General features: G+C 47.6%; 9 protein-coding genes and 1 long non-coding RNA gene across 10 annotated transcripts; 5 read left to right on the forward strand and 5 right to left on the reverse strand.

Annotated features, from left to right (window-relative positions):
• Positions 1 to 313: 313 nt before the first annotated feature.
• Positions 314 to 3,292, reverse strand: LOC9657320 (pentatricopeptide repeat-containing protein At4g02750). The gene has a single exon (XM_024685804.1). The coding sequence runs from the start codon at positions 3,024 to 3,026 to the stop codon at positions 1,035 to 1,037; it is 1,992 nt and encodes a 663-aa protein (XP_024541572.1). The 5' UTR covers positions 3,027 to 3,292; the 3' UTR covers positions 314 to 1,034.
• A 301-nt stretch (positions 3,293 to 3,593) lies between these two features.
• Positions 3,594 to 5,937, forward strand: LOC9657321. Its single transcript, XM_002980760.2, has 10 exons — positions 3,594 to 3,911; positions 3,976 to 4,112; positions 4,195 to 4,394; positions 4,456 to 4,728; positions 4,790 to 4,860; positions 4,918 to 4,954; positions 5,025 to 5,096; positions 5,153 to 5,309; positions 5,365 to 5,520; positions 5,592 to 5,937. The coding sequence occupies exons 1-10, from the start codon at positions 3,794 to 3,796 to the stop codon at positions 5,931 to 5,933; spliced, it is 1,563 nt and encodes a 520-aa protein (XP_002980806.1). The 5' UTR covers positions 3,594 to 3,793; the 3' UTR covers positions 5,934 to 5,937.
• Positions 5,938 to 6,095: 158 nt separating this feature from the next.
• On the forward strand, positions 6,096 to 10,158 carry LOC112350129 (alpha-glucan phosphorylase, H isozyme-like). Its single transcript, XM_024685803.1, has 17 exons — positions 6,096 to 6,384; positions 6,489 to 6,668; positions 6,730 to 6,906; positions 6,966 to 7,051; positions 7,112 to 7,301; positions 7,358 to 7,450; positions 7,508 to 7,683; positions 7,755 to 7,872; positions 7,933 to 8,064; positions 8,116 to 8,334; positions 8,385 to 8,588; positions 8,654 to 8,812; positions 8,870 to 9,133; positions 9,187 to 9,377; positions 9,438 to 9,573; positions 9,634 to 9,775; positions 9,824 to 10,158. Exons 1-15 carry the CDS (start codon positions 6,199 to 6,201, stop codon positions 9,562 to 9,564), a joined length of 2,502 nt encoding a protein of 833 aa, XP_024541571.1. The 5' UTR covers positions 6,096 to 6,198; the 3' UTR covers positions 9,565 to 9,573; positions 9,634 to 9,775; positions 9,824 to 10,158.
• On the reverse strand, positions 10,039 to 11,285 carry LOC9656981 (translin). Its single transcript, XM_002980848.2, has 7 exons — positions 11,009 to 11,285; positions 10,863 to 10,959; positions 10,647 to 10,762; positions 10,549 to 10,593; positions 10,465 to 10,490; positions 10,258 to 10,393; positions 10,039 to 10,178 (listed from the first exon to the last, which is right to left on the reverse strand). The coding sequence occupies exons 1-7, from the start codon at positions 11,268 to 11,270 to the stop codon at positions 10,075 to 10,077; spliced, it is 786 nt and encodes a 261-aa protein (XP_002980894.2). The 5' UTR covers positions 11,271 to 11,285; the 3' UTR covers positions 10,039 to 10,074.
• A 1,097-nt stretch (positions 11,286 to 12,382) lies between these two features.
• On the reverse strand, positions 12,383 to 13,627 carry LOC112350137 (5'-3' exoribonuclease 4-like). Its single transcript, XM_024685815.1, has one exon. The coding sequence runs from the start codon at positions 13,625 to 13,627 to the stop codon at positions 12,383 to 12,385; it is 1,245 nt and encodes a 414-aa protein (XP_024541583.1).
• A 98-nt stretch (positions 13,628 to 13,725) lies between these two features.
• LOC9656982 (beta-arabinofuranosyltransferase RAY1) lies at positions 13,726 to 15,930 on the reverse strand. Its single transcript, XM_024685895.1, has 5 exons — positions 15,623 to 15,930; positions 15,352 to 15,565; positions 14,566 to 15,294; positions 14,259 to 14,499; positions 13,726 to 14,208 (listed from the first exon to the last, which is right to left on the reverse strand). Exons 1-5 carry the CDS (start codon positions 15,928 to 15,930, stop codon positions 13,760 to 13,762), a joined length of 1,941 nt encoding a protein of 646 aa, XP_024541663.1. The 3' UTR covers positions 13,726 to 13,759.
• Positions 15,931 to 15,946: 16 nt separating this feature from the next.
• Positions 15,947 to 17,007, forward strand: LOC9657323 (tRNA-splicing endonuclease subunit Sen54). The gene is made up of 4 exons (XM_002980762.2): positions 15,947 to 16,107; positions 16,157 to 16,288; positions 16,346 to 16,672; positions 16,729 to 17,007. The coding sequence occupies exons 1-4, from the start codon at positions 15,965 to 15,967 to the stop codon at positions 16,859 to 16,861; spliced, it is 735 nt and encodes a 244-aa protein (XP_002980808.2). The 5' UTR covers positions 15,947 to 15,964; the 3' UTR covers positions 16,862 to 17,007.
• Positions 17,008 to 17,186: 179 nt separating this feature from the next.
• LOC9656983 (cytochrome P450 71A1) lies at positions 17,187 to 18,832 on the forward strand. Its single transcript, XM_002980763.2, has 2 exons — positions 17,187 to 18,150; positions 18,206 to 18,832. The coding sequence occupies exons 1-2, from the start codon at positions 17,200 to 17,202 to the stop codon at positions 18,830 to 18,832; spliced, it is 1,578 nt and encodes a 525-aa protein (XP_002980809.2). The 5' UTR covers positions 17,187 to 17,199.
• LOC112350162 lies at positions 18,704 to 19,075 on the reverse strand. The gene is made up of 3 exons (XR_002993663.1): positions 19,059 to 19,075; positions 18,872 to 19,005; positions 18,704 to 18,813 (listed from the first exon to the last, which is right to left on the reverse strand). It is a non-coding gene; the product is annotated as an uncharacterized LOC112350162 (long non-coding RNA).
• Positions 19,076 to 20,073: 998 nt separating this feature from the next.
• LOC9656984 lies at positions 20,074 to 21,372 on the forward strand. Its single transcript, XM_024685896.1, has 8 exons — positions 20,074 to 20,301; positions 20,361 to 20,420; positions 20,487 to 20,556; positions 20,616 to 20,671; positions 20,725 to 20,800; positions 20,862 to 20,898; positions 20,952 to 21,066; positions 21,147 to 21,372. The coding sequence occupies exons 1-8, from the start codon at positions 20,078 to 20,080 to the stop codon at positions 21,277 to 21,279; spliced, it is 771 nt and encodes a 256-aa protein (XP_024541664.1). The 5' UTR covers positions 20,074 to 20,077; the 3' UTR covers positions 21,280 to 21,372.
• The last annotated feature ends 123 nt before the right edge of the window (positions 21,373 to 21,495 follow it).

Below are 21,495 nucleotides of genomic sequence, written 5' to 3' on the forward strand. Positions count from 1 at the left end.
ATTTGCATCCACCACTGTGATGCCTTGATTTTCAAGGCAACCTCCAGAAGGATCAGTGGTTAAGTATCATCAAAACCTTGGACCTGGATCAGCCTTGAGATTTTACCAAGGTTTCATCTGCAATACCTTGTGATTAGATTACCACTACCACCTCAAGATTGATCAAGCTTTTCCATGCAAGTTTGCATGTCTTGCTGGGAGTCACATCTCTTGCCAAAAAAACCTTTTACATAATCCTTCAAAACCACAATGCATAGAGCTACTAGACTATAGTGGGTTGAATAAAACTCCTTTTTGCTTTTTCTTTTCTTAATTGTTTAAAGTTTTTAGTTAGATACGCCATTTTCTTAGACACTCAATGACCTAATCCTCTAATTGACCTACTAATCCCATACTTAGCCTTAAGCGGATAATAGGGTGCTCAAACTTGGAATTTGCCATGTCAAGTTTCCCTCGTGCATTACACACTTAGGCATATAGTCTATCTGCTTTTGAACGTATGTTATGACATTAGCATGTGCCCTTACTTGGCGGCCATTTGTTGTATGGATTACTTCGTGCCTAGGATCGTGCAGGCAGAGTCTTTACTGGTAAAGCCTATGCATCCCTCAGCAGTAGAACATCTCTTCAATTCAGATGCGGCCAGTGAAGGTTAGTTTGCCCACATAGTGGTCATGATCAATTGAGGTAAGGAAGCTCAGAACCGTGTTTGTATTGCTGAAATGGTCTGGGCGTAGAGCAGATTGCAACTGTACTCCAATTAGTCTGCAAAAGTTTGGATAGAAAAGTTTGTCAAAAGTTGCTTTCCTTGTGCCGCAAGTAACCCTGTGGAAGTGGGAACTACTTGACCTTCTCCACTATGAAAATCGAAGAAACAAGCACTACAGCTTTGTGAACCTGTCCATGATCAACTGGATTGAAGGAAATTCCACTATAAATTGCTTGCAATACGCTTGTCCATGACCAGCAGAGTTCGAGAAATGCACGCTCCTCACCACCACCAGACTCATATATTGTATGTGAAAAGAATACCTTTATCTAAGGGTGTATGCGTTTGCCAGTAAGAGGTAAGGTCCAGGTACATGATGATCCAAATTAGTTGTCGCCACCTTTCCCAACCGTGCATTACCATGTAATTTACACTTTCCCAGGAGAATTGTCCATGCTCCCGGATCCGCACAAGAGGTGACCAGTTCTCTCGCCTCCTCCAGCCTCCCACTCCGCCCCAAGAGATCAATCAAACAGTGGTAGTGTTGGACGCCGGGAGCTATCCCACAGTCCGTACACATTACCCGGAAATAGTACAGCCCCTCATGCAACCGCCCACCGTGGCTGCACGCCGCCAGGATGGTCACAAACGTCAGGTCACTGGGTTCGACCCCCTCTCCAAACATTGTCGAGAACAATACCATGGCCAGCTCCACAAGACCATTCTGAGAATATGCGGCTACCATGGTGCTCCACAGCACGGGGCTGCCATGGTACGGAAGTAAGAGCGCGTGGAACTCGTTAGCAGCTGCGGTGAGGTCTCCGCATCCTCCGTACATGCTGATGATGAGACCCCCCAACATGAGCTCATTTGACACGGAGTTGAATTCTCTGAAATTTGCGTGGATTGATCGGGCATCAGAGAGCGAGCCAATGCAGCTGCACGCGAAAAACGCACTCGCAAAAGCGCTCTCATCTGGGTGATACCCTTCTTGGTTCATCCTCCGGAAGAGGGATATCCCCTCGATTCCATGGCCGTTTTGGGCATATGCCGCGATCATCACGCTCCATGTCACTGTGTTCCAGCACGGCATTGTGTCGAACAACAACTGGGCTTCCTCAAGATGCCCGTGCTGGGCATATCCAGCCAGCATTGCAGTCCACGTCACAACGTTGGGTGCTGAAGTGGACTCTAGCATGGCTTGTGCCTTGTCCAAATACCCGTTTCGGGCATATGCAGCGAGCATCGCAGTCCACGAGATGTCATCTTGCTGAGGCATTTTTGCGAAGACATCTTCCGCCTCTGAAATGTTTCCACTCTCGGAGAACGCGTTAAAGATGGCCGTGCAGGATATAATATCGCGCTCGGGCATTTCTGTGAACATCGCCATCGCTTTAAGAGTATGCCCAGCTCGGGCATATGCCTCCGTCATAGAGGACCAAGCAACAATGTCCAACGCTGGCATCTGGTTAAACAACGCCCGACCTTGTGTGAGTCTTCCAGTTGCTGCAAGCGCATTCAAGAGCGTCGTCCACGAAAACAGGTCTCTCTCGGGCATTCTCTCGAAGATCGTCCTTGCTTCGCTCAGATCCTCGCCCTGCGACACTGCTGCGATGGCAAAGTTGTACGAGGCAACATCGCGCTCCGGCATCTCCTGGAAAAGTTTCAGAGCTTCGGTGAAACGCCCGTCTCGGACAAGGGCACCCAAGAGGCCGTTCCATGACAGGATGTCGTGGCAGGCCATGTCATCGAACACCAACCGCGCGTCGTCGTAGTGTTTGCTGTGCTGGAGCATTGTGTTCCACGTCACAAGAGACCACCCGGGCATTGTATCAAACATGCTCCACGCCTTTTCCAAATGCCCACTAGCGGCATTTGCTACAATGATAATGTTCCACGAGATTATGTTCTTGTGTGGCATGCTGTCAAATATTTCATTCGATTCATTTAGAAATGGAACATCAGAATAGGCTTTGAGGATTGCAGTCCACGAAACCACGTCCCAACACGGCATGTTTTCGAACATCAATCTTGCGGTGTACAAATCCCCGTTACTGGCATATGCAGTGACGATGATGTTCCACGAAAAAAGATTCGGCTCCGGAAGGCTATCAAACACCTCGCGGGCTTTCTCAACACTTCCGTGCTTCCCATACATTTCGATGACAAGGTTGGCGAGGAAAATGTTGTGGCGGTGCTCGCTGGCGGAGATCGTCGCGTGGATCTTTTGGGCTTGCTGGAGACTCCGGCACGACTTGACCAGGTTGGCGTACAATGCTGGGTCCGATTGATCCATTGCAGCAGTGGTCAAGTGCATCGTTTTGACCCGTGTGAATCAATCCCAATCGCTTTGATTTTCAACTGTTTTGGATCGAGATGATCTAGCCATCTTTGCTACACCATAAAAACGCTTTGATTCTCCACTACTCAAAGCTGGGACTGGGACTGATGAGAGAAAGTCTGAATTGCTTCCATCGACTTCGACTTCTCGTTATGAAGATTCTACTCTCCACAGTCGCCGTCGCCGACATTGCGCAAGCGGAAAAAATTGGTTTGATAACCAAAAAGAGGAAACAAAGAAGGCCCGGCCCTACCCCGAACGAAAAAGTTCCATGTATAAAAACTAAAGGAAAGAAACACCCAGACGTGGCGGGAATGCAAAGTGATTACGTGGCGGACGACGTGGCATGGCATGGCATGGCTGCCGAGCCTCTCGAGCCTGCCGAGGCTGGACATCCGAGGCTGGCATTGCTTTTGCCGAGGCTGCCGTGGGTATGCCGCCCATGATGCCATGCTTGGGGAAGGGGCAAAAGAATCGAAAGCTCCAAGAAGAGGTTTATATTTCGGGATGGAGATGGAGGGTTTTGTGGCTTTGCTGTGGAGATGGAAGGCGCCCCGGCGACGATCCTGCCGCATTCCGTCTAGGAAGCGCAAGCGATCGATCGATCCATCGCCGCGGCGGGAAGGGTGGATCTTTGGTTGTTGATTTCTTTGTTTGGCCGATCACCTTGATCGCAGACTGAGCGGGCGCCTTGTGAGCTGAAATATTGCCGAGATTTTGGCAGCTATGCGCGATCGCCGGTCATGGGGATCGTCGCGCAGCTCGGGCTGGGCCTCGTGATTGTTCTTTGCGCTTGCTTCCCACGGTCTTTGCAAGGGCATGATGGATTACATTCCAGGCGCGCGTTCCTGCTGGATCGCGGTAAGCTTGAGAGGTTTTCTTGATCGATTCAAGCAACTGACATCTCTTTTTGTGAATTTCCCAGGTGCTGAGGCGAAATATCTCCGACACACACGGAATTTCAGCGATTCCTTGCCTGGGGAGACGCGCCGTGTGGATCCTCTAGATGGTCTCAAGCACTACCGAGGGGGATTTGACATCGAGAACAAGCATTACTGGGCGGTAAGTCGATCGTCTTGTTTGTAACTTGCTACAAAGTGAAAATTTGGTGACGCTCCTAATCGTGATGCTTTTGTGATGCTAGTCGGTGCTTTTTTCGGGGATATATGGGTACGCACTTGCGGTGGCATCAGTACTACTTGGCCTCGTTTTCCTGGTGCTGCTTTTTGTTCGATCGATGAAGAGGAGGGATTTAAAATTCCAAAAGATGGCTCCTAGTGCTTCAAATTCCCATCACTCTATTGTGTCTTCGGCGGCTTTGATGCTTTTGACACTGTTAGCACTGTAAGTGTTCTCCGTGCTTGGAAGTCTGTTTATATCTATGACTGACTTTGGGCTCGTTTAGTGTCTTTTGCTGCTTGCTTCTTGTCGGAAACAAGAGGCTACACGAGGACGCCAACGTTGTGAAAGATGTTCTTATTGAGGCTGCCAACAATGCCACTGCTACTATATACAATGTCACGACAGAGATGACGGATATAACGACCAAGTTGGAGCCATTCGATGGTAACCTTACTACTCTGTTCTCGTCGAAGGCCAGGCTCTACTTTGAAGCCGTGCAAATCCAACAAAAGGTTCAGGACAACAAGAAGATGATTGAGAGAACGTTGAAAGAAATGTGAGGTTAGCTCCATTGCGATCGTTAAGCGATGTGGTTAACCATTTTTTTCTCATTGCAGATACATCACTATCCTTGTTACGAGCTCGGTAATAATGCTCTTTTTGATAGTGGGACTAGTTATTTTGATCGGTAGGGTCAGATTTCTGTGATAAGTACTCGTATACTGAACATTAAATGGTGTTGCAGAGAAGACGCATCCGTTTTGGTGGTGGTTCTTTCCGTTGTAAGTAGTTTTTTTTGTCTTGTTCTAAATTTTTTGAAAGTATCTTATGCCTTTCGTTATGTTATGGCAGGATTACTGTTGCTCTTTGGCTACTGACAGTATTCAGCTGGATCGCCTTTGGATTGTCTTACGCGGCTCACAAGTAATCTGATAGTTTTTCTTTAATCCGCTTCTTTCTCAACTGAAATAAGTTGTCAGTGTCGTGGACGACTCCTGTACAGCTCTAGAGGAGTATCAACAAAACCCATACAACAACACAAACGCACTGGGCTTGCTCCTGCCTTGCGTCGATTCCAAGAATGGGAACGACTCAGTCCTCAAGATACGTGAAGGCATGTACAGAGTTATCGCACAGGTAAGCTTGTGGTGTTCCAGCCATGCATCTAAATCCGAAGCTTTTCTCTTGCCAGGCGAATAGGAATATATCGAAGCTACGTACGACGATGGATGGCATCGGGGACAACCGCGTCATCCCCCACATTTGCAATCCATTCTCCGGCCCTCCACACTACAAGCTTACAGGGCAGTGCCTCGAAGGCACTGTGGCGATAGGTAACGTTCCCCAGGTAATTAAGAGACGCTGCTTTCAGATCGATCGTCACAAACTTTGATGGTTTTTGATGGAAAAAACTTACAGGTGCTCCAGCCGTTTCGATGCTCGGCCAAAGACGAGCACGAGTGTGCTACCGCCGAAGGCGTGCAGCACATCCCAGACCCGATCTACAGGACCATTCTGGCCTACAGCGCCGCCGCGCAGACGCTCATCGACGCCACCCCATCGCTGGAAAGCCTCGCGAATTGCTCCTTTGTGGTGCGCGCTTTCTCGGTGATCGTGGATGGTAAGTGCCGCCCCGTGAGGAGCTCCATCCATCTCCTCTGGGCTGCGTACGCTGGGCTCGCCACCACCGCGTTTTTACTCCTCATTCTCTACGCCATACGGATTTACTCAAAGCTCAAACAATCCAAAACACAGGGTTAAAGTTTTTTAGGGCTTATTTGATTTTAGGGCTTTTATTCGATTAAAATTTTTAAGGCATATTTGATTAGTATTAAGCAATCTCTGCTTAGAATAAACTAATTGAAAAAAAAAAAAAGATTCCTTTCTCGTGTTGTATAAGGCTGCCGCTTGGCAAGCGTGGGCTCGTGATTGATCGATCGCGATCAAGAAAATATTTCGCTAGCGAGCGCGCAAGGTAGGGAATTTCTCGGCCTGGCGCCGCGATTGATCGTGTGGCAGCTCCGCAATGGCGTCCAATGCGAGCGAATCGGCGGTGCCTGCCATTGCGCATCCCACTCCCGGGGATTCTTTCGGTGTGGCGGCCAACATTGTCTACCATTCGCAGTTCTCTTCTCGATTCTCGCCGTTTAAGTTCGAGGTGGAGCAGGCATTCTATGCCACTGCGGCGAGCGTGAAAGACGCCCTTGTCCAGGTCTGTCTAGTCTCCTATTCACGATATAGAAATTTTTCTTGGATGGATTGTTAGAGGAAGAACATGATTCTTTTCTCTTGGTTGGATCCATGGATTTTTTATAGAGATGGAACGAAACATACAAGCATTTCCACGAGGAGGATCCCAAGCAAGTTTATTACTTGTCCATGGAGTTTCTGCAAGGAAGAGCGCTCACCAATGCCATTGGAAATCTCGGCCTCTCGGACGCTTACGCGGCTGCGCTGACGAAGCTGGGCCATGATCTCGAGAACGTACGAGAACAAGTAAGTTCTAAGTATCCAAACTTTGTGGTTTCGTTCGAGCTAAAGGAATTTTCTCTCCAAGGAAAAAGATGCAGCTCTTGGAAATGGAGGTCTCGGGAGGCTTGCCTCGTGTTTTCTAGATTCCATGGCGACTCTCGATTTACCTGCATGGGGATATGGCCTACGATACAAGTACGGGCTTTTTAAGCAGATAATTTCCTCTAAAGGCCAGGAAGAATATGCAGAGGACTGGCTAGAGGTATTTCCCTTGCTTGTTAGCGAAGCAATCGTTCGTGCTCACTTGATCTTCCTTGGCAGAAGTCTAGTCCTTGGGAAATAGTCAGGCACGACGTAACATATCCAGTTCGATTTTTCGGTGAGGTGCAAGTCGATTCTGATGGAAGGTGATTTGTTTTTTGCTTCTAGCGTTTACAAAACTCTAAGCTCTTCTACCATCTTTCAAGGCGGAAATGGATCGGGGGAGAAGTTATGCAGGCTCTGGCTTATGATATCCCCATCCCTGGCTACAACACAAAGAACACAATCAGCCTTCGAATTTGGGAAGCGCGCGTGCCCGCCGAAGATTTTGACTTGTATGCTTTTAACGCCGGAAAACACGAGGAAGCAGTTCAGCTACAGCTGAAGGCCGACCAGGTGTGTTCTTGTTCAAAACAAAACTTTGTTCGTATGACATATTTACTTCCTTCCAGATCTGCTCAGTTTTATATCCTGGAGACAGTACTGAAGATGGAAAGCTCTTGCGTCTGAAGCAGCAGTACATGCTGTGCAGTGCTTCGTTGCAGGTGATTGTGTGTGTTTTAAGCGTTTCAGCTTGAAAGTATAGTGTCTTCGTGATATAGGATATTTTCTCGCGTTTCAAAGAAAGACGTGGAGCTATCTCATGGGATGAGTTTCCAAATAAAGTTGCTGTTCAACTAAACGATACGCATCCAACGCTGGCAATTCCAGAATTGATGAGGATTTTGATGGACGACGAAGGACTTGGATGGGATCAGGCGTGGAACATTACTTCCAGGTTGGTTCTTCTTTTTTCAAACAAGTAATTCCCGGTCTATCAACTTTCTTCTATGTTGTCGATTCTAACAGCACTATAGCATATACTAACCATACAGTTCTTCCGGAAGCACTTGAGAAGTGGTCACAAGTTGTCATGGCCAAGCTTTTACCTCGGCATATGGAGATTATAGCAGAAATTGATAAGCGGGTAGGCATTCTCAGTCTCTCTCTCATTGAGTTTGTCTTATAAAATTGCTTGCATTTGCAGTTTCAAGTGCTTGTGGCTAGAACAAGGCCCGAGTTAGAAAGTAAACTGGAAGCTCTACAAGTTTTGGATAACTCCAACCCCGAAAAGAAGCTTGTGCGCATGGCACACTTGTGTGTTGTGTCTGCTCATTCGGTAACGTTTACAAATTTATAGCGAGGAAGGCCCGCTGATTATGCTTGCCAGGTGAACGGAGTTGCAGAGCTGCACAGCGAGATATTGAAGAAGGAGCTCTTTTCCGACTTCTATTCGCTATGGCCCGAAAAATTTAATAACAAGACAAATGGTGTCACTCCAAGGCGGTGGCTACGTTTTTGCAGCCCCGAATTAAGTGCGATCATTACCAAGTGGCTGAGGACTGATAAATGGGTCACAAACCTCGACCTTCTCAGTGGCCTGAGAGAGGTAAGATCTATATTTCGAAAGACAGGCGGTAAGTTTTGCCTTGAATTCAGTTTGCAGAGGACAAACAACTCCAGGAAGAATGGAACGCTGCCAAGCTAGCCAACAAAGTCCGGTTCGCAGATTACTTGCTCAAGGTTGTAGGGGTCGAAGTCAATCCACAAACTCTTTTCGACATTCAAATCAAGCGGATTCACGAGTATAAGCGTCAGCTGCTCAATATATTATCCGTGATCTATCGTTACAAAACGATCAAGGTCTGCCATAGTTATAAGTTTCCTCTCTCTTTTTTCTCGTTTCTAATAGCTGGTTGTCAATGTAGGAGATGAGTCCCGAAGAACGTGCGAACACTGTCCCACGAACTGTCATGTTCGGTGGCAAAGCTTTTGCAACTTACGCACAGGCAAAACGAATTGTCAAACTTGTTACTGACGTTGGAGCTGTTGTCAACAATGATCCCAACGTTTCTCCACATCTCAAGGTACGAAAGCTTGTGATGCTTTCAATACCAAAAACCGAGATCGCTTCCTCTATCCAGGTTGTTTTCATTCCAAATTACAATGTCACGGTGGCAGAGCTCGCCATCCCAGCCAGTGAGCTCTCGCAGCACATCAGCACGGCTGGAATGGAAGCAAGCGGTACGAGCAACATGAAGTTTGCGCTCAACGGGAGCCTGATAATCGGGACACTGGACGGAGCCAACATTGAGATCCGAGAGGAAATTGGTGAAGACAACTTCTTCCTCTTTGGTGCTCGAGCCGACGACGTCCCCAGGCTGAGAAAAGAAAGAGAACAAGGCAAAGTAATGCTTCTCAATCCTATGATCATCTCTTAACTTCTCATGTGTTCTTGTAGTTTGTTCCCGACCCGCGCTTCGAAGAGGTGAAGGACCTCATTCGCTCGAAAGCGTTTGGCGATTTCGATTACGAGCCACTGTTAGAGGCTCTTGAGGGTGACACCGGCTATGGCCGAGGGGATTATTTTCTCGTCGGTCAAGACTTCCCCGAGTACCTGGATGCCCAAGACAAAGTCGACGAGACTTACAAGTATAGACACATTCCTTTCCTCCTTGAGCTGTGACTTACATCACTCTTTTTCCTGTCCAGGAATCGCGCAAAATGGATGAAGATGTCGATTCTTAGCACTGCTGGGTCGGGAAAGTTTAGCAGCGACAGGACCATCTCACAGTACGCCAATGAGATCTGGCAAGTTGGCCAGTGCCGTGTTCCATGAACACAAGAAGTAAGACACATAGTATTACGTTCTAAACGAACTCTTTCATCTCGCTTTCTTTGTCAACAGAGGGCACGCTTCGAGCACGCGTGGACGTGGAATCTTATTGGGTGTATTCGCTTATAGATATCATATAGAGGGCTATCACTGTTCACAGTGTGTTTGTTTGCTTGGGAGAGAACGATGAGCGGAGAGAAACCTTGCTGCGCAGGTAAGTTTCGATTTTCTCCATTCATGATCTAAGCTTGCTCGGCTGCAGATAAATGGGACGAATTCGTCGGCATGGACGCCGAGGAAGCCAAGAAGAAGCTCAAGGAGGTTCACAGCACCCTTGATGTTGTGATCCTTCCAGAGGGCAGCATAATGACCATGGATTTTCGCAAGGACCGAGTGCGGCTCTTCACGGATTCTAACAACAAAGTGAGTCAAGTTCCCAAGCTAGGATGATGGATCATTCCTAGTTTGGGGTAGTGCTACTATAAAATAAAAGCGAGCTACCTGAGATCATGATCACTTGGTCTCTTCCGGTGTCTTGCTTTCCTTTCCTGTAAGAAGCCCTCTGATCTTCACGTCATACAAAATCTCTTCGACTTTCTTGAGGTCGTATTTCAATCCTTCACGCAAGGAAAAAAAAAAAAGAAAAGAAAAGAAAGAAACTGGGTCAGTGTAGAGCGAAAGATTTTCACTTCGTACCGTCAAATCGCTTCCTGAGATGATCGTTTCGGAGATTGAGGAGCCGGAACGCGGAGTACAAATCACTCAAGAACAGCGAAACTCTCTCGGGACAATCGTAAGCTCCCGCGACAACTTGATTCACGACGTATCTTGGCTGTGCACAGTATGGAAAGAAGTTAAAAATCCTCACAAAACGTACAATAAAAACCACGCATTTACACATACCAGCTCGCTGGACATGTTGCATAGGCCTGCGACAAAGATCAAAGATCAAAACACGAAAATAAAGCCTGGAGGCTCGAAACTTACCCACTAGATAGTCGTCTAGATCCAGAAAGAAATCTTCTTTCTTCACTGCAAATGATGAGAATGAAGTAAGCCGAGAATGAAGTTGTAATCGAGCTTACGCTCCAGGAGCTCTTGCGCGTCAGCGTGAGAAAGAAGATCTCCAGTCTCCAACCAGTGCGAGAATGCGAGCAAGGAAACCACGACCTGCGTTTGATTCCGCCAGTAATCGTGATACCTGGAAGACAAAAAAGAAAAGAGCTAGCTCTCAAACCATCCATCCATGACAAACACACACGCAAGAAGAAAGAAAAAAAAAACATCGTACATACACTTACTTGTAGTACTCCTCGGGCCGAGCTTTGATGATCGCCGTGAGCTCCATGTAAGCCTTTCGTATCTCTGGAAGGTAGCTCTTGGCTTTCTTGATACTATCTGGAAGCTTAAAAGTTTAAAGAGAAGAACGCAATAGATCTACGCTTACCGCCGGAGGAGGAGTGATGGATTGGAAGCAATGCCGCATTCATGAGGCGAGTGGCGTTGTCCAGCTCTGACACCGCCGATCGAAGCTGCTCCCTCACGGCATTGGACGCATCCATCTCTGCGCGGAACGATTCAAACTGCTCCATGGCGCCGCAGCAGGCCGTGGCGGTGGTGGAGCAAGCGCGAAGGCGCACCGATCCTCTAGGGCTAGCGCTGCGTGCGACGGAGAAGAGACGAAGAGCCCGGAACGCCACGACAGACATTAGGGTTTAAACGGATCCATTAACCCTAAACCCTAAACAGGTCTCTTTAGTGCATAGCTAATGAAATGTCTGAATTGTTTGTCCATTCTGTGGAGTGTATCCAATTTCTTATCAATGAGATTGATGACATTTTGGAAGTTCTTTTAAACTCTAGATTTCCATCTACATTAAAAGTTGGATTGGGCCTTTTTGAAGAACAAATCGTACGAAGAAACACACCCAGCTTATCTATTGTGTGGAGGGTATTTCGATCTATAACATCATGCTAGTGATCCTGACATTCACGAGTTGATGGATGATGTTGAAATATTCGGGATCAAGGTCCGCATGAAATCATGAAGAGAAATCTGGATGACACACCCTTGAAGAAAGTCTGGGAGGAAGTTTAGAACCGCGAACAAGCAATATCCCCAGGTTTATTGATTACAATGGCTTGAAGTTAATCGGCATGGAAGAATGCAAACCTTTAATCGAGGCAGGGCTATCCATTCTAAAGTTCTCCGAAGAAGAAGTAAATGTAGAAGGGAGTAAAGGAGGTCCCACTGCTTTAGCCAAAAATAAGCTTGTAACAGTTCCAAGCAAGAGCAAATCGACCCAAGGTAATTCATAACTACTTTTCAGGACTATGTGTTTGTATTTTGCAGCCTTTAAGATCTTTGTGTGGGATTCCTCTTACTATCCAGGCAAAGTGGTGGCTGTGCATGGGCCGCATCCAAATTTTGGGTCTGGACAATCAGGAATTGGAAGAGCATTTCATTTGCGGATTAATGACAACATATGGTTGGAACAATCCCAAAACTGGAAGTGATTACAAGACAGCCGTATGTGGCCTCATTGTGAATCCAATAAGAAATGTAAATTATAAATATCTATTATTATCTTATAGACTATTGAGTTTTAGTGGCTTTCAACATGATTTAGTACAGTGCTAGCTAAATCATATTAATTTTCATAAAGAAGCTCAAGCTTAAGGGAATAGAATATATATATATTGATCGTAGCAATACAACACAAAATGAATATTCCAGTTAATATATTGATAAAATTTAAATTTCTACTAATCTTGAATATAAACCATTAAGCGTGCTTAAACGTACACATGCTTGTTGATCCTACGTTTGACGTGATGTGACAAAAGTGTATGATTTCAGCCATTGCGGCCTTAAGTCTATTGTAACATGTGCTGCTGGGCTGATTTGAGGACCTCGCTGATGGTTTGCGATGAAGGCAGCGAATTCTTCCAGAGGAGGAGCTGTCTCCCATCGATAGTAAGACTCATGCGATGCCGAACTATTGAAGTAATAGTTGCAGCACCAATTGAGAAGCGCGAGGAAGGACTCGTTTTTTTCATGAGAGGAGCAATCGTCCTGTGCTGGCCTTGTCGTCGTTCTCCTGGAGAGTTTCCGGACGAAGCTCTCCAAAACTGTCATGTTGATTTGCCCTTCCACATCAATGAGGAACTCTCCAATCTCCGAGAAAACCTCCTTGTATGTCGCTTGCAGTATGTTGACACCACCTTTCACGCTGGGAAAACCCACGTTTGGGAGAAAGTCATTCCCGAGGAAGAAGCACATGAACACGAAGTCCCTCATTGCGGATCTCGATCTCACTTTGGAGGGCTCCTTCATTTCAACCTCCAAGTCCCGAATCAGCTTGTCAATCCTTAAAATCTTGTAATCCATGCCTCCTTCCTTCCTGGGCGTTTGCCTGAGAATGTTGATCTTCTTCGAGACCGGGCTGGCCAGGGAATGCATGATTAAATCCGCATCACGTCCAACCACGCAGAAAGTGTCGTGGGCGTTGAAAGGCACAGTCTTGATGTGCTTGAAGATCTTGTACTCTCCCTCTCCATCCTCCTCCGTTGTCGAGAGAATCCACTTCATCCTTGGATGGGCACTGCTCATTCTAGCTACAAGACCTCGCAGTTCCCTCACCACACCGTCCATGAATGGCGTTCCATGGCAAACCATCGCGAACCTTTCCTTTTCGTTCTTTGGAAGAAACCGATCATCCACGGATGACGGATCCAGCTCCTCCTCCTTCGAAACAGTACCTTGCCCGTTGGACTTCTTAAAGATCTTGTGGAAAGTCTTTGCAGCTGGAGGCCTTCCATCGAGAGCCAAGAACACAAGCTTGCTGGGCGACGCGATACTCAAGATGGTGTGCATGGAATCCACGAACTCTCGATAGAAGCCGGCGAAGGTGGCGGGGTAGTCCTCCCTCTCCAAAATCACAAAGATGGCGGAGCCTACATCTACGTACAAGTTGGCGCATGTTGAAAGCAGCCCCGTGTTGGCATCACAAACGCAGTCCGGGTGTTCTTTCAAAACCGATGCAAAATAGACTGGAATTCCCATCTGAGAGACAAGGGTTTCTACAGCATTGGATCCTTTTATAATCCAGGCATCCTTAACCTTTTCCCTATATAAACTAAAAGGCAGTTAACATTAACCACGTTTTAACTACAGCTTTAAACCTTAAACTTCCATTCAATAGAGATGCTTGGAGTTTTCGTGATTTTTCCAAGCTCTCGAGCACATCCTCGTCTCTGGGTCATACTCCCACAAGCCTGCTCGCGTTTGTCTCTCGATCTTTTGCTGGTGTCCGGTCTTCCAGTTGTTGTGGAGAATCACACAGCCAAGTCTCTGGCAAGTTCCTCTCACGTCTTTGCTGTCCCAGATGAGCTTGTAGGCTCCGTTTGGATACCGCCAGCGATCCAGGAACTCGACTGTGAGATTGGTCTCCGGCTCCACACACGAAGAATTGCCTTTCCTGTGCTTCCCATCCTCGCCGCACAAAACGTCGTAGAAGCTTGGCTGCTCCGAGAGCTTCGACTTGGCGGCGTGCTTGACGATCTTGCGGAAGGAAACTATGGTGGCGTTGTCCGACCACGCGAAGTAGAAGCCGGAATTCAGTCGGCGAGGGAGATTAACAGCTTCTGGAAAGAGTGTGATATAGATGAGAGCTAAACTTCCAAACGTACCATACCTTTCTCATTGTACTCGTCCGTTTGTGCTGCTAGAACTCCCGGCCCGAAAGCCATGAGCTCTCGAATCGGGCTGCTAAACCAATACACGTCCACGTCGCTGAAGAGAACGCTGTAGCCAAGCTCCAGAATTCGCAGCACGGTTCTAGACTTGGACTTGGTCACTGTTTTAAAGCAGCTACTTCCAAACGTGCAGTCCTTGGAATCACTTCTCCCAGACTCCGTTCGAAATACAGGCAATCCCTGCGATAGAGTTTTTCCAGGTCTTAGAACTTCACAAAGAGCAAAGAGAAATAAACAGTGACTTACTTGTAGAATCCCGAACTGGTACATTTCCTTGTCAATGGTGGCTACCAGATAGTTCGTAACGTTGAGATGGCGAAGGCGGCACACCCAGCTCATTAGCATGTCCCTGTAGCTGTGACTTACGACTGTGAGCACCACTACCTTGTCCGGACTGGAAACTTTGAGCAGCAATGACTCGAGCTGGTACGAATAGCCACTGGTGATCGAAGAGAGATTTCCAGAAACCTGGTGCTGCGATGAAGAACAATCTAGCTGTGGAGCTGAAAGTTTCCCGCAGGAACTCTCACTTTCGTGGACATAGCGCCGGAAACTCGTCATTAAGGCCTGGCTTCTCCCTCCAGCGTCACAGCTTTGATGGCACAGCTGCGATCCACAAGGGAAGAGCCTGGCTACCGGCTGGTTTGAGAAATGTGGTGGCTTGAAAGCGTAGGAGCCGTAAGTTCTCGCTAGTCGAGCATTGGCATCAACTTCCCAGGAGCTCGATGGTGGTGCTTGGATTGTGTCGTTGCTCAAGAGTATCTGGAACGCTCCAAGTGCTTCACTCACGTCAATCACCACCCGCAGCTCTGATGCTATGGCCTCGTTTAGCATCCACTGGTTGTAGAAGCCGGCTCCATACCGGAAAGGTGGAAGAACACCAGCGTGAAGTGGTACCTGGGATGGATTCCAAGCCCAGAGTTTTACTCCACCACACTCGGACCAGCGACCATTCTTGCTGACATAGTCCTCCACCTTCATCAAATTGAGATCGCTGAAGAAGGAAACCATAGAGAAGAAGAAGATTCTTACCTGGTGAAGCTTGTCGATCGCGAGAGAAGATCCAGGCAGTGTCTTGGACGTGGCAACCATGAGCCAGTGACGATGCTGGAGGCTCCTGACATGACTAAGAACTTTGGTGAGGCTGGGAGGAAGAACAACGTCCGGATCAACGATAACTACTACTCCCGAGCTGACTGATCGAGCTCTCGCGACCATCGAGTGGAAGAATGGCACTCCCTGGAAGCTACATTCTGTAAAGATCCTTAGAACACTCTTCCCAAAAAATTTCGCAACAACTTACGTAGAATCCACGTTTGATTCAACCGAGATGCAATGCTCTTGATCAAGGGAAGAAACCACTCGATGCAGCGATGGATCCGATCCCAGAAGCACCACACAGGGCGGCGGGACGAGATCCAGCCACGAATGGAGCGCCAGGCGCTGCATTGGGGCTTCGATGCTGGATGGAGCTGCAAAAATGGTGAGATTCAGCGCTGGATTTGTGGACTGGAGCTGGAGATTGCGGCCGTGCGGCAGACCGATCCTGTGAGTGGCGTAGAGCGAGGCGAGGACGAGCGCCATTCCCACAATCCATGTCGAGACTAGCATTGCGATTTTACAAAAATTAGGGTTCTTGAGAGCAATGCTCCTTTTCTCGTGGATCCGTGCGTGGATCCAGTCGTGGATCCGGCGATTGTTTGCGCCAGCTAAGCGCCAGGAGCGGATCGCAGCGAGGAAACGCGCCGAGGATTTGTTCGATGTTCCAGGATCGACTGTGATCGTGAGGTTCTCTCGATTTTCAGTAGAGATTTTTGATATAGATTGGTTTCTCTAGGAAGGATGCATCCACGGCAGAGTGGGATGATCGGATTGGAATGGCTCGAGTCGCAAATCCAAGAGGAAAAATCTGGAACACGACTGGAGTGATTCGTAGTTCTTCGCTGCTATGCAATGTGGAAGAAACCATGTAAGCGATAAAACAAATTTCTTTTCGATTGGATGATCTTCAAATTTCTTGGTCCAGCTATCTTGTGGAGCAAGGATGTCTCGTTCTCACTTTGCAAGGAAGAACTATGGATCTCCACGAAGTTCTCGAGCTTCTGGGAGTGGAAAAGAATGGCTGCTCGATGGACGCTTACAACGTCTACTCGCATTTCAAAGCTCTTGGCTATGTCGTCTCTCGCCACAATGTGGATTGGACGGCCAAGGAAGAACTCGAATCGATCGACAGAGAAAGAGATGATCATTCTTCTTCTTCTTCTCTCAAGTTGGTCTTTGACGTCTACGCTCCAAACAGCCAGTTTAGAAAGACATCACCTGGAGTCCCGCTTTTCAGCCTCTGTGTCTCGAGGTAAGATCCTTGGAACTCTTCTCGAAACTTTGATACCAGCGTGCCAGATCTTGTAGGACTGCTCCAACCAAGAACCAAGTTAACACTTTGGAACGGGGAAGCAAAGTACCAGTTAAGTTTGCGACGGTCCAAGGTGGACATGTTGGAATTTTCTCCTTCACCACAGTGGAGCTTCCATGCTTGTCCTAGAACCAGTGGGTCACGCTTGACGTTCTTGACAAAATCATAAAAACGATAATGTCATTGTAACTTGAAGCGAGTCAAGTCGATCTCATGAACTTTCTTGTCAATGGCGTTTCGAAAGAGTAATATGATGACCCTGCGACGATTCATCACAATGACATAGTGTTTCTCTGTCACCTGTGTCGTGTTTAAACGTCTCTTGGCCTCGTGATCTGGAAAGTTGGATCTGACTGACTTCCCGCTCATGACTCGATGAATTCTTACTGAGACAAAAGAGAAGCATTACATTCGAAGACTTCAATCTACTATAAATTGACAAGCAAATGCCCACCTCTTGCTGCAAGATGAAGCTTCCAGGGACTTTTGTGTTTGTCATGGTCTCACTTCTTTTCACCTTGCTTGTAGTTGCCTGTCAGGCTCTTGATCATCTGTCCACAAGTCCGGGCACTCAAATGAATTGGTTTTTGCTCGCCTTCGCTTGCATTCTGACTGCTGTGATATCTGTTTCATGGTGGCTGATGCTCAAGTCTCGATTGAGGCTGCCTCCGGGACCGATGGCACTGCCAATTGTTGGCCACCTCCATCTTCTTCTCAAGCTCCCACACCAGTCATTCCACAAGCTCTCGCACAAGTTCGGTCCCATAATGACCATTAAGCTGGGAAACAAAACAGCCATCGTCATTTCATCCAAGAAAGCAGCAAAAGAAATCCTTACGTCTTACGATCGCGTCTTTGCGTCGAGGCCTGTTCTCATTTCCCCGCAAAGCCTGTGCTACAACTCGAAGAACATCTCTTGCTGCAAATATGGTCCCTACTGGAGGGAAATGAGGAAGATTTGCACGACGGAGCTGTTTAGTTCAAAACGTCTCTCCAGTTTCCAGAACACAAGGCTCGAGGAAACTCAAAATCTCCTGCAAAGAGTGGCCGAACAACTCAAAGTTCCCATCAACATGAAGATTGAGCTTTCAACTCTCACCTTGAATGTTATAACTCGCATGGCCATTGGCAAGAAGTTCCGTCATGGAGAGTTCTCGGAAGACGCAGAACCACTGAACGTGATCCTGGAGGCAGTACGGTTGATGGGAGCAGTCAATCTCGGCGACTACATACCTTTTCTCAAGCGGCTTGACCCTGGAGGATACATTCCACGTTTAAAAAAGACAAGCAAAAAGATTGATTGCATCTTACAGAGGCTTGTCGACGACCATCGAGAAGAAAAGGTGAAATCCGGCGACTTGGTGGACGTTCTACAGTCGGTCGGAATTGAGGACAGTGCCATAAAAGCCGTGATCCTGGTAAGCTCACAAAAGCAATTCTCATAAGAACTAAACCGCTCTTACGTCTCTGAAGGACATCCTTGCTGGAGGAACAGACACCACCGCAGTTACGACCGAGTGGGCCTTGTCGGAGCTCCTCAGAAATCCCGAGTGCCTGAGAAAAGTTCAGCAAGAGATTCATGTCATTGTTGGTGACAATCGTCTGGTGAACGAGAATGACCTCCATCATCTACACTACCTCAAAGCTGTGGTCAAAGAGACGTTTCGACTGCATCCAGCAGCTCCTATGATGGCACCGCACGAGTCCATCGAAGCGTGCACTCTCAAAGGCTACACAATTCCGGCAAAAACATGGCTTCTAATTAATGCTTGGTCGATGGGACGCGATCCAGCTCAATGGGACTCACCGGAAGAATTCATGCCCGAGCGCTTCATAAACTCGTCTATAGATGTCAAAGGCTGCGACTTCGAGCTCATACCATTTGGAGCAGGCAGGAGGATGTGCGTGGGGATGTCTCTCGCACTGTGCATGGTAGAGCTCACTCTTGCACGGCTGGTGCAAGCATTTCACTGGGCCCTTCCTGACGGCAGCACCATGAACATGGAGGAGAGACAAGGCGTGATCGTCGCAAGAAAACATCCGCTTATCGCAGTGGCAAACCGGCGGCTTCCCCCCGAAGTCTACATAAACACGTTGTAAATGACAAACACAAACATGAATACAAATAAAAAGACGTACCTTACGCCCACTGTGGGCGAAGAGCTGGATAAAAGTTAAAAGAACGTTCGCAACATCTCTGAAAATGCGAACCAGATTGCATTCTTCCCTGTCAATGTACATACACTCTAAGAAAACAAAAGGAGAGTCCAGTCCTGCCATGAAATGGATGTTAACTTCAAGATAAAACATCATCGCAGCAACGTACCTAAGCTACAATTCTGCTAAGATCGCCCTTTCCACTTCCCGAGGATGCTAAACCAAAGAGACCGTAGCCACAACTGGATGGTCTGAAACGAAAAACCACTATGAGCGTTAAGCTGAATGCTATGTTACCTGAGAGAATCTCTCCAGCACGTTGGGCTCCTTCTGTACGTTTCTTTGGTTCTCCGCAGTGGTTCCAACTCGCCCCGCCGCTACGTTAAACTCGCTCTCTAGGCTCTTCTCCATGCTCTTCTTAGCTTTCTCTAGATCCTCGCCCTTATCGGCCATCGCAGCTTCCTTCTCAAGAGCCTTTCGCTCGTCATAGTCGTCGAGAACTTCATTTACGTAAACCACAACCTGAAAACCACAACAGGAAAAAAACGAAGAAAGAATGAGCAGCAATCCAAGAGAAACAAGGAAAAGTCTCACGTATAAGAAGAGTGCGTATAATGTGATCACACCAGCGTTTTGGAGCCACTGTGGAACTTGGTACTTCGGCGGAGGAGGCTCGTCAAACGCCCGACTTGATTCCACCAATGCCAGCAGCTGCTTCATACCTTCCGACGGCTTCTCGTCCTCAAAGAATGGCTCCAGCCTATCGAAAGTGGACACAAATTGCTCTTCCACAGTGCCTTGCTCCCTGGCCTCTCGCCGCTTAAATTTCTTCTTGTAGACCCTCACTTTCCTCTTCATGATATCGTTCATGAGATTTCGCTGTTCTCGCAGCTTCTCAAGCGTCAGCAGCTCGTAATCTTCTTCTTCCTGCGGCTCTTCTTCTTCATCTCTTCGCGCGGCTATTCTCGAGATTCTTGCTACATTGTGAGAATGCAGACCTCTGATACTAGCGCTTGACATACCGCATGGCCTGGCGGCGCTGATCGAGCGCTCTACTTGCGATCTCGATCGCGAAACCCTCGAGACCCGGCCGGCTCCATCGAAGCTGGAGGAGAATGCCATCGCCAACGACGCCATGGTATCTAAACCCCTAAAATTTCTCGCTAGAACCCTAAATTTTCTTTCTCAATGGAGGGGGATGAAGCGGCAGTGCTGCGCGCGCTGGAGAAGATCGAGAGGGACTGGGAGGGAATGCGCAGGGATGCCAAGAGCAAGATCGATGCCGTCGCCGCTTGTAGATCCGTTGGTGACGCTAGGTCTCTCCCGCGTCTCAATGCGCTCGCGCAGGATTCCCTGGCGGCAATTCGATCGCTAATGGGAAACATGGAGGTTCTCATTCCACAGCACCCAAGGTAGGGAAAGGAATCATAGTTTTAGCTGCGAGAAAGAGAATGAATTTTTTTTCCATCAGTGAAGAGGCTAGCGAGGGTTACGAGCTCTTGCTATCAAATTTTAAAGACGAGTATGAAGCGTAAGTATTGTTTTGTAACTTTTCTTGTTTCCTTTGCCTCTTGTTCGATCTGATCCTTGCTTCTAGATTGAGATTGAGTCTCCGGAGTGCCAATTTACGAGCCAAGTCCAACATAGGAAAATCTGCAAACGAAGAGGTATTCTTTTCTTCTTGCTTGCGAAAAAATCTTTCTTTGATAGCCTGTTGCTACATCAGAGAGAGATGCTACTCTCTGGTGGTAAAGAGGGGACGCTAAGACGACGGAATCTCGAGTAAGTCGGTCAGTGTAGTCCTTTTGAAAGATAAGAATGGTTTGCAACCTCAGGACTCAAGCAGGAATGGCTGCCGCTGCCGAAAACGTCACGGAAACATTGAGACGAACGAGACAATTGATGGTTCAGGTTGGTTCTAAAATCTCAATTTTCTGCTCAATTCAATCATATTTTCTCTTTCCAACCATAGGAAATCGATCGGGGATCGACGACTTTGTCAGCTCTTGGTGAGTTTTCCATCCAATCTATGGTGTCTAAACTTCGCTAAATTTTCATCCAGATCACTCTTCCACCATGCTGTACAAAACCGAGTCTGAGTATTCAGGCCAAACATCACTGTTCCAGACGACAAGACGTCTTCTCTCCGTTCTGACTCGCCATGACGTTCTAGACAGGTGATCGATCAAACAGACTCACGACTTAGTTCTTTCGTTCTACTTTGCTGCTTAAAATCTGTGCGTTTCTCCTTGTGTAGGCTCATACTAATCGTTGGAGCTCTGTTCTTCATCATGGTCTGTGCATATATCTTGAAGAAGAGATTTATCCCCCAGAGAGTCAAGAAGTTCGCTCCTCCCTCTCATCCTATTGTGTACCAAGACGAGCTCTAAATCATCTAAGCTTGGACGGTGGCGATTGCGTCGCGGCAAATGTAATTTATTTGAAATTTGAAATGCCCTAGTTTGAACGGTGGCGATTGAGAAGCTTGGTCTCGCGGCAAATGTGATTTAAAATCTAGGGCAAGCGCGAGCCCGAAACGAACAAAGAAATGGGGAACGATTGGAGGATCCTGAACGCGAACGAGGAGCCGGATTACGACACGGTGA

The sequence above is a fragment of the Selaginella moellendorffii genome, unplaced genomic scaffold (assembly GCF_000143415.4).
Source record: "Selaginella moellendorffii unplaced genomic scaffold, v1.0 SELMOscaffold_46, whole genome shotgun sequence".
NCBI classification, from domain to species: Eukaryota; Viridiplantae; Streptophyta; class Lycopodiopsida; order Selaginellales; family Selaginellaceae; genus Selaginella; species Selaginella moellendorffii.

Bases quoted from the DNA above. Each gene is read 5' to 3' on its own strand.
- LOC9656982 (XM_024685895.1), bottom strand. From the start codon at position 15,930: ATGCTAGTCTCGACATGGATTGTGGGAATGGCGCTCGTCCTCGCCTCG. The intron at 15,566-15,622 runs GTAAGTTGTTGC...TACAGAATGTAG, and splicing joins GAATCAAACGTGGATTCTAC to CTTCCAGGGAGTGCCATTCT. The intron at 15,295-15,351 runs GTAAGAATCTTC...AATTTGATGAAG, and splicing joins CGATCGACAAGCTTCACCAG to GTGGAGGACTATGTCAGCAA.
- LOC112350129 (XM_024685803.1), top strand. From the start codon at position 6,199: ATGGCGTCCAATGCGAGCGAATCGGCGGTGCCTGCCATTGCGCATCCC. The intron at 7,302-7,357 runs GTGTGTTCTTGT...ACTTCCTTCCAG, and splicing joins TACAGCTGAAGGCCGACCAG to ATCTGCTCAGTTTTATATCC. The intron at 8,589-8,653 runs GTCTGCCATAGT...TTGTCAATGTAG, and splicing joins ATCGTTACAAAACGATCAAG to GAGATGAGTCCCGAAGAACG.
- LOC112350137 (XM_024685815.1), bottom strand. From the start codon at position 13,627: ATGGGAATTCCAGTCTATTTTGCATCGGTTTTGAAAGAACACCCGGAC.
- LOC9656981 (XM_002980848.2), bottom strand. From the start codon at position 11,270: ATGTCTGTCGTGGCGTTCCGGGCTCTTCGTCTCTTCTCCGTCGCACGC. The intron at 10,763-10,862 runs GTAAGTGTATGT...TTTGTCTTCCAG, and splicing joins CGGCCCGAGGAGTACTACAA to GTATCACGATTACTGGCGGA. The intron at 10,491-10,548 runs GTAAGTTTCGAG...TCTTTGTCGCAG, and splicing joins TCTAGACGACTATCTAGTGG to GCCTATGCAACATGTCCAGC.
- LOC9656984 (XM_024685896.1), top strand. From the start codon at position 20,078: ATGGAGGGGGATGAAGCGGCAGTGCTGCGCGCGCTGGAGAAGATCGAG. The intron at 20,421-20,486 runs GTAAGTATTGTT...CCTTGCTTCTAG, and splicing joins TTTAAAGACGAGTATGAAGC to ATTGAGATTGAGTCTCCGGA. The intron at 20,672-20,724 runs GTAAGTCGGTCA...TTGCAACCTCAG, and splicing joins CTAAGACGACGGAATCTCGA to GACTCAAGCAGGAATGGCTG.
- LOC9657321 (XM_002980760.2), top strand. From the start codon at position 3,794: ATGGGGATCGTCGCGCAGCTCGGGCTGGGCCTCGTGATTGTTCTTTGC. The intron at 3,912-3,975 runs GTAAGCTTGAGA...TGAATTTCCCAG, and splicing joins CGCGTTCCTGCTGGATCGCG to GTGCTGAGGCGAAATATCTC. The intron at 4,113-4,194 runs GTAAGTCGATCG...TTGTGATGCTAG, and splicing joins AGAACAAGCATTACTGGGCG to TCGGTGCTTTTTTCGGGGAT.
- LOC9657323 (XM_002980762.2), top strand. From the start codon at position 15,965: ATGCTCCTTTTCTCGTGGATCCGTGCGTGGATCCAGTCGTGGATCCGG. The intron at 16,108-16,156 runs GTTCTCTCGATT...TGGTTTCTCTAG, and splicing joins GGATCGACTGTGATCGTGAG to GAAGGATGCATCCACGGCAG. The intron at 16,289-16,345 runs GTAAGCGATAAA...TTCTTGGTCCAG, and splicing joins TGCAATGTGGAAGAAACCAT to CTATCTTGTGGAGCAAGGAT.
- LOC9657320 (XM_024685804.1), bottom strand. From the start codon at position 3,026: ATGCACTTGACCACTGCTGCAATGGATCAATCGGACCCAGCATTGTAC.
- LOC9656983 (XM_002980763.2), top strand. From the start codon at position 17,200: ATGAAGCTTCCAGGGACTTTTGTGTTTGTCATGGTCTCACTTCTTTTC. The intron at 18,151-18,205 runs GTAAGCTCACAA...ACGTCTCTGAAG, and splicing joins CCATAAAAGCCGTGATCCTG to GACATCCTTGCTGGAGGAAC.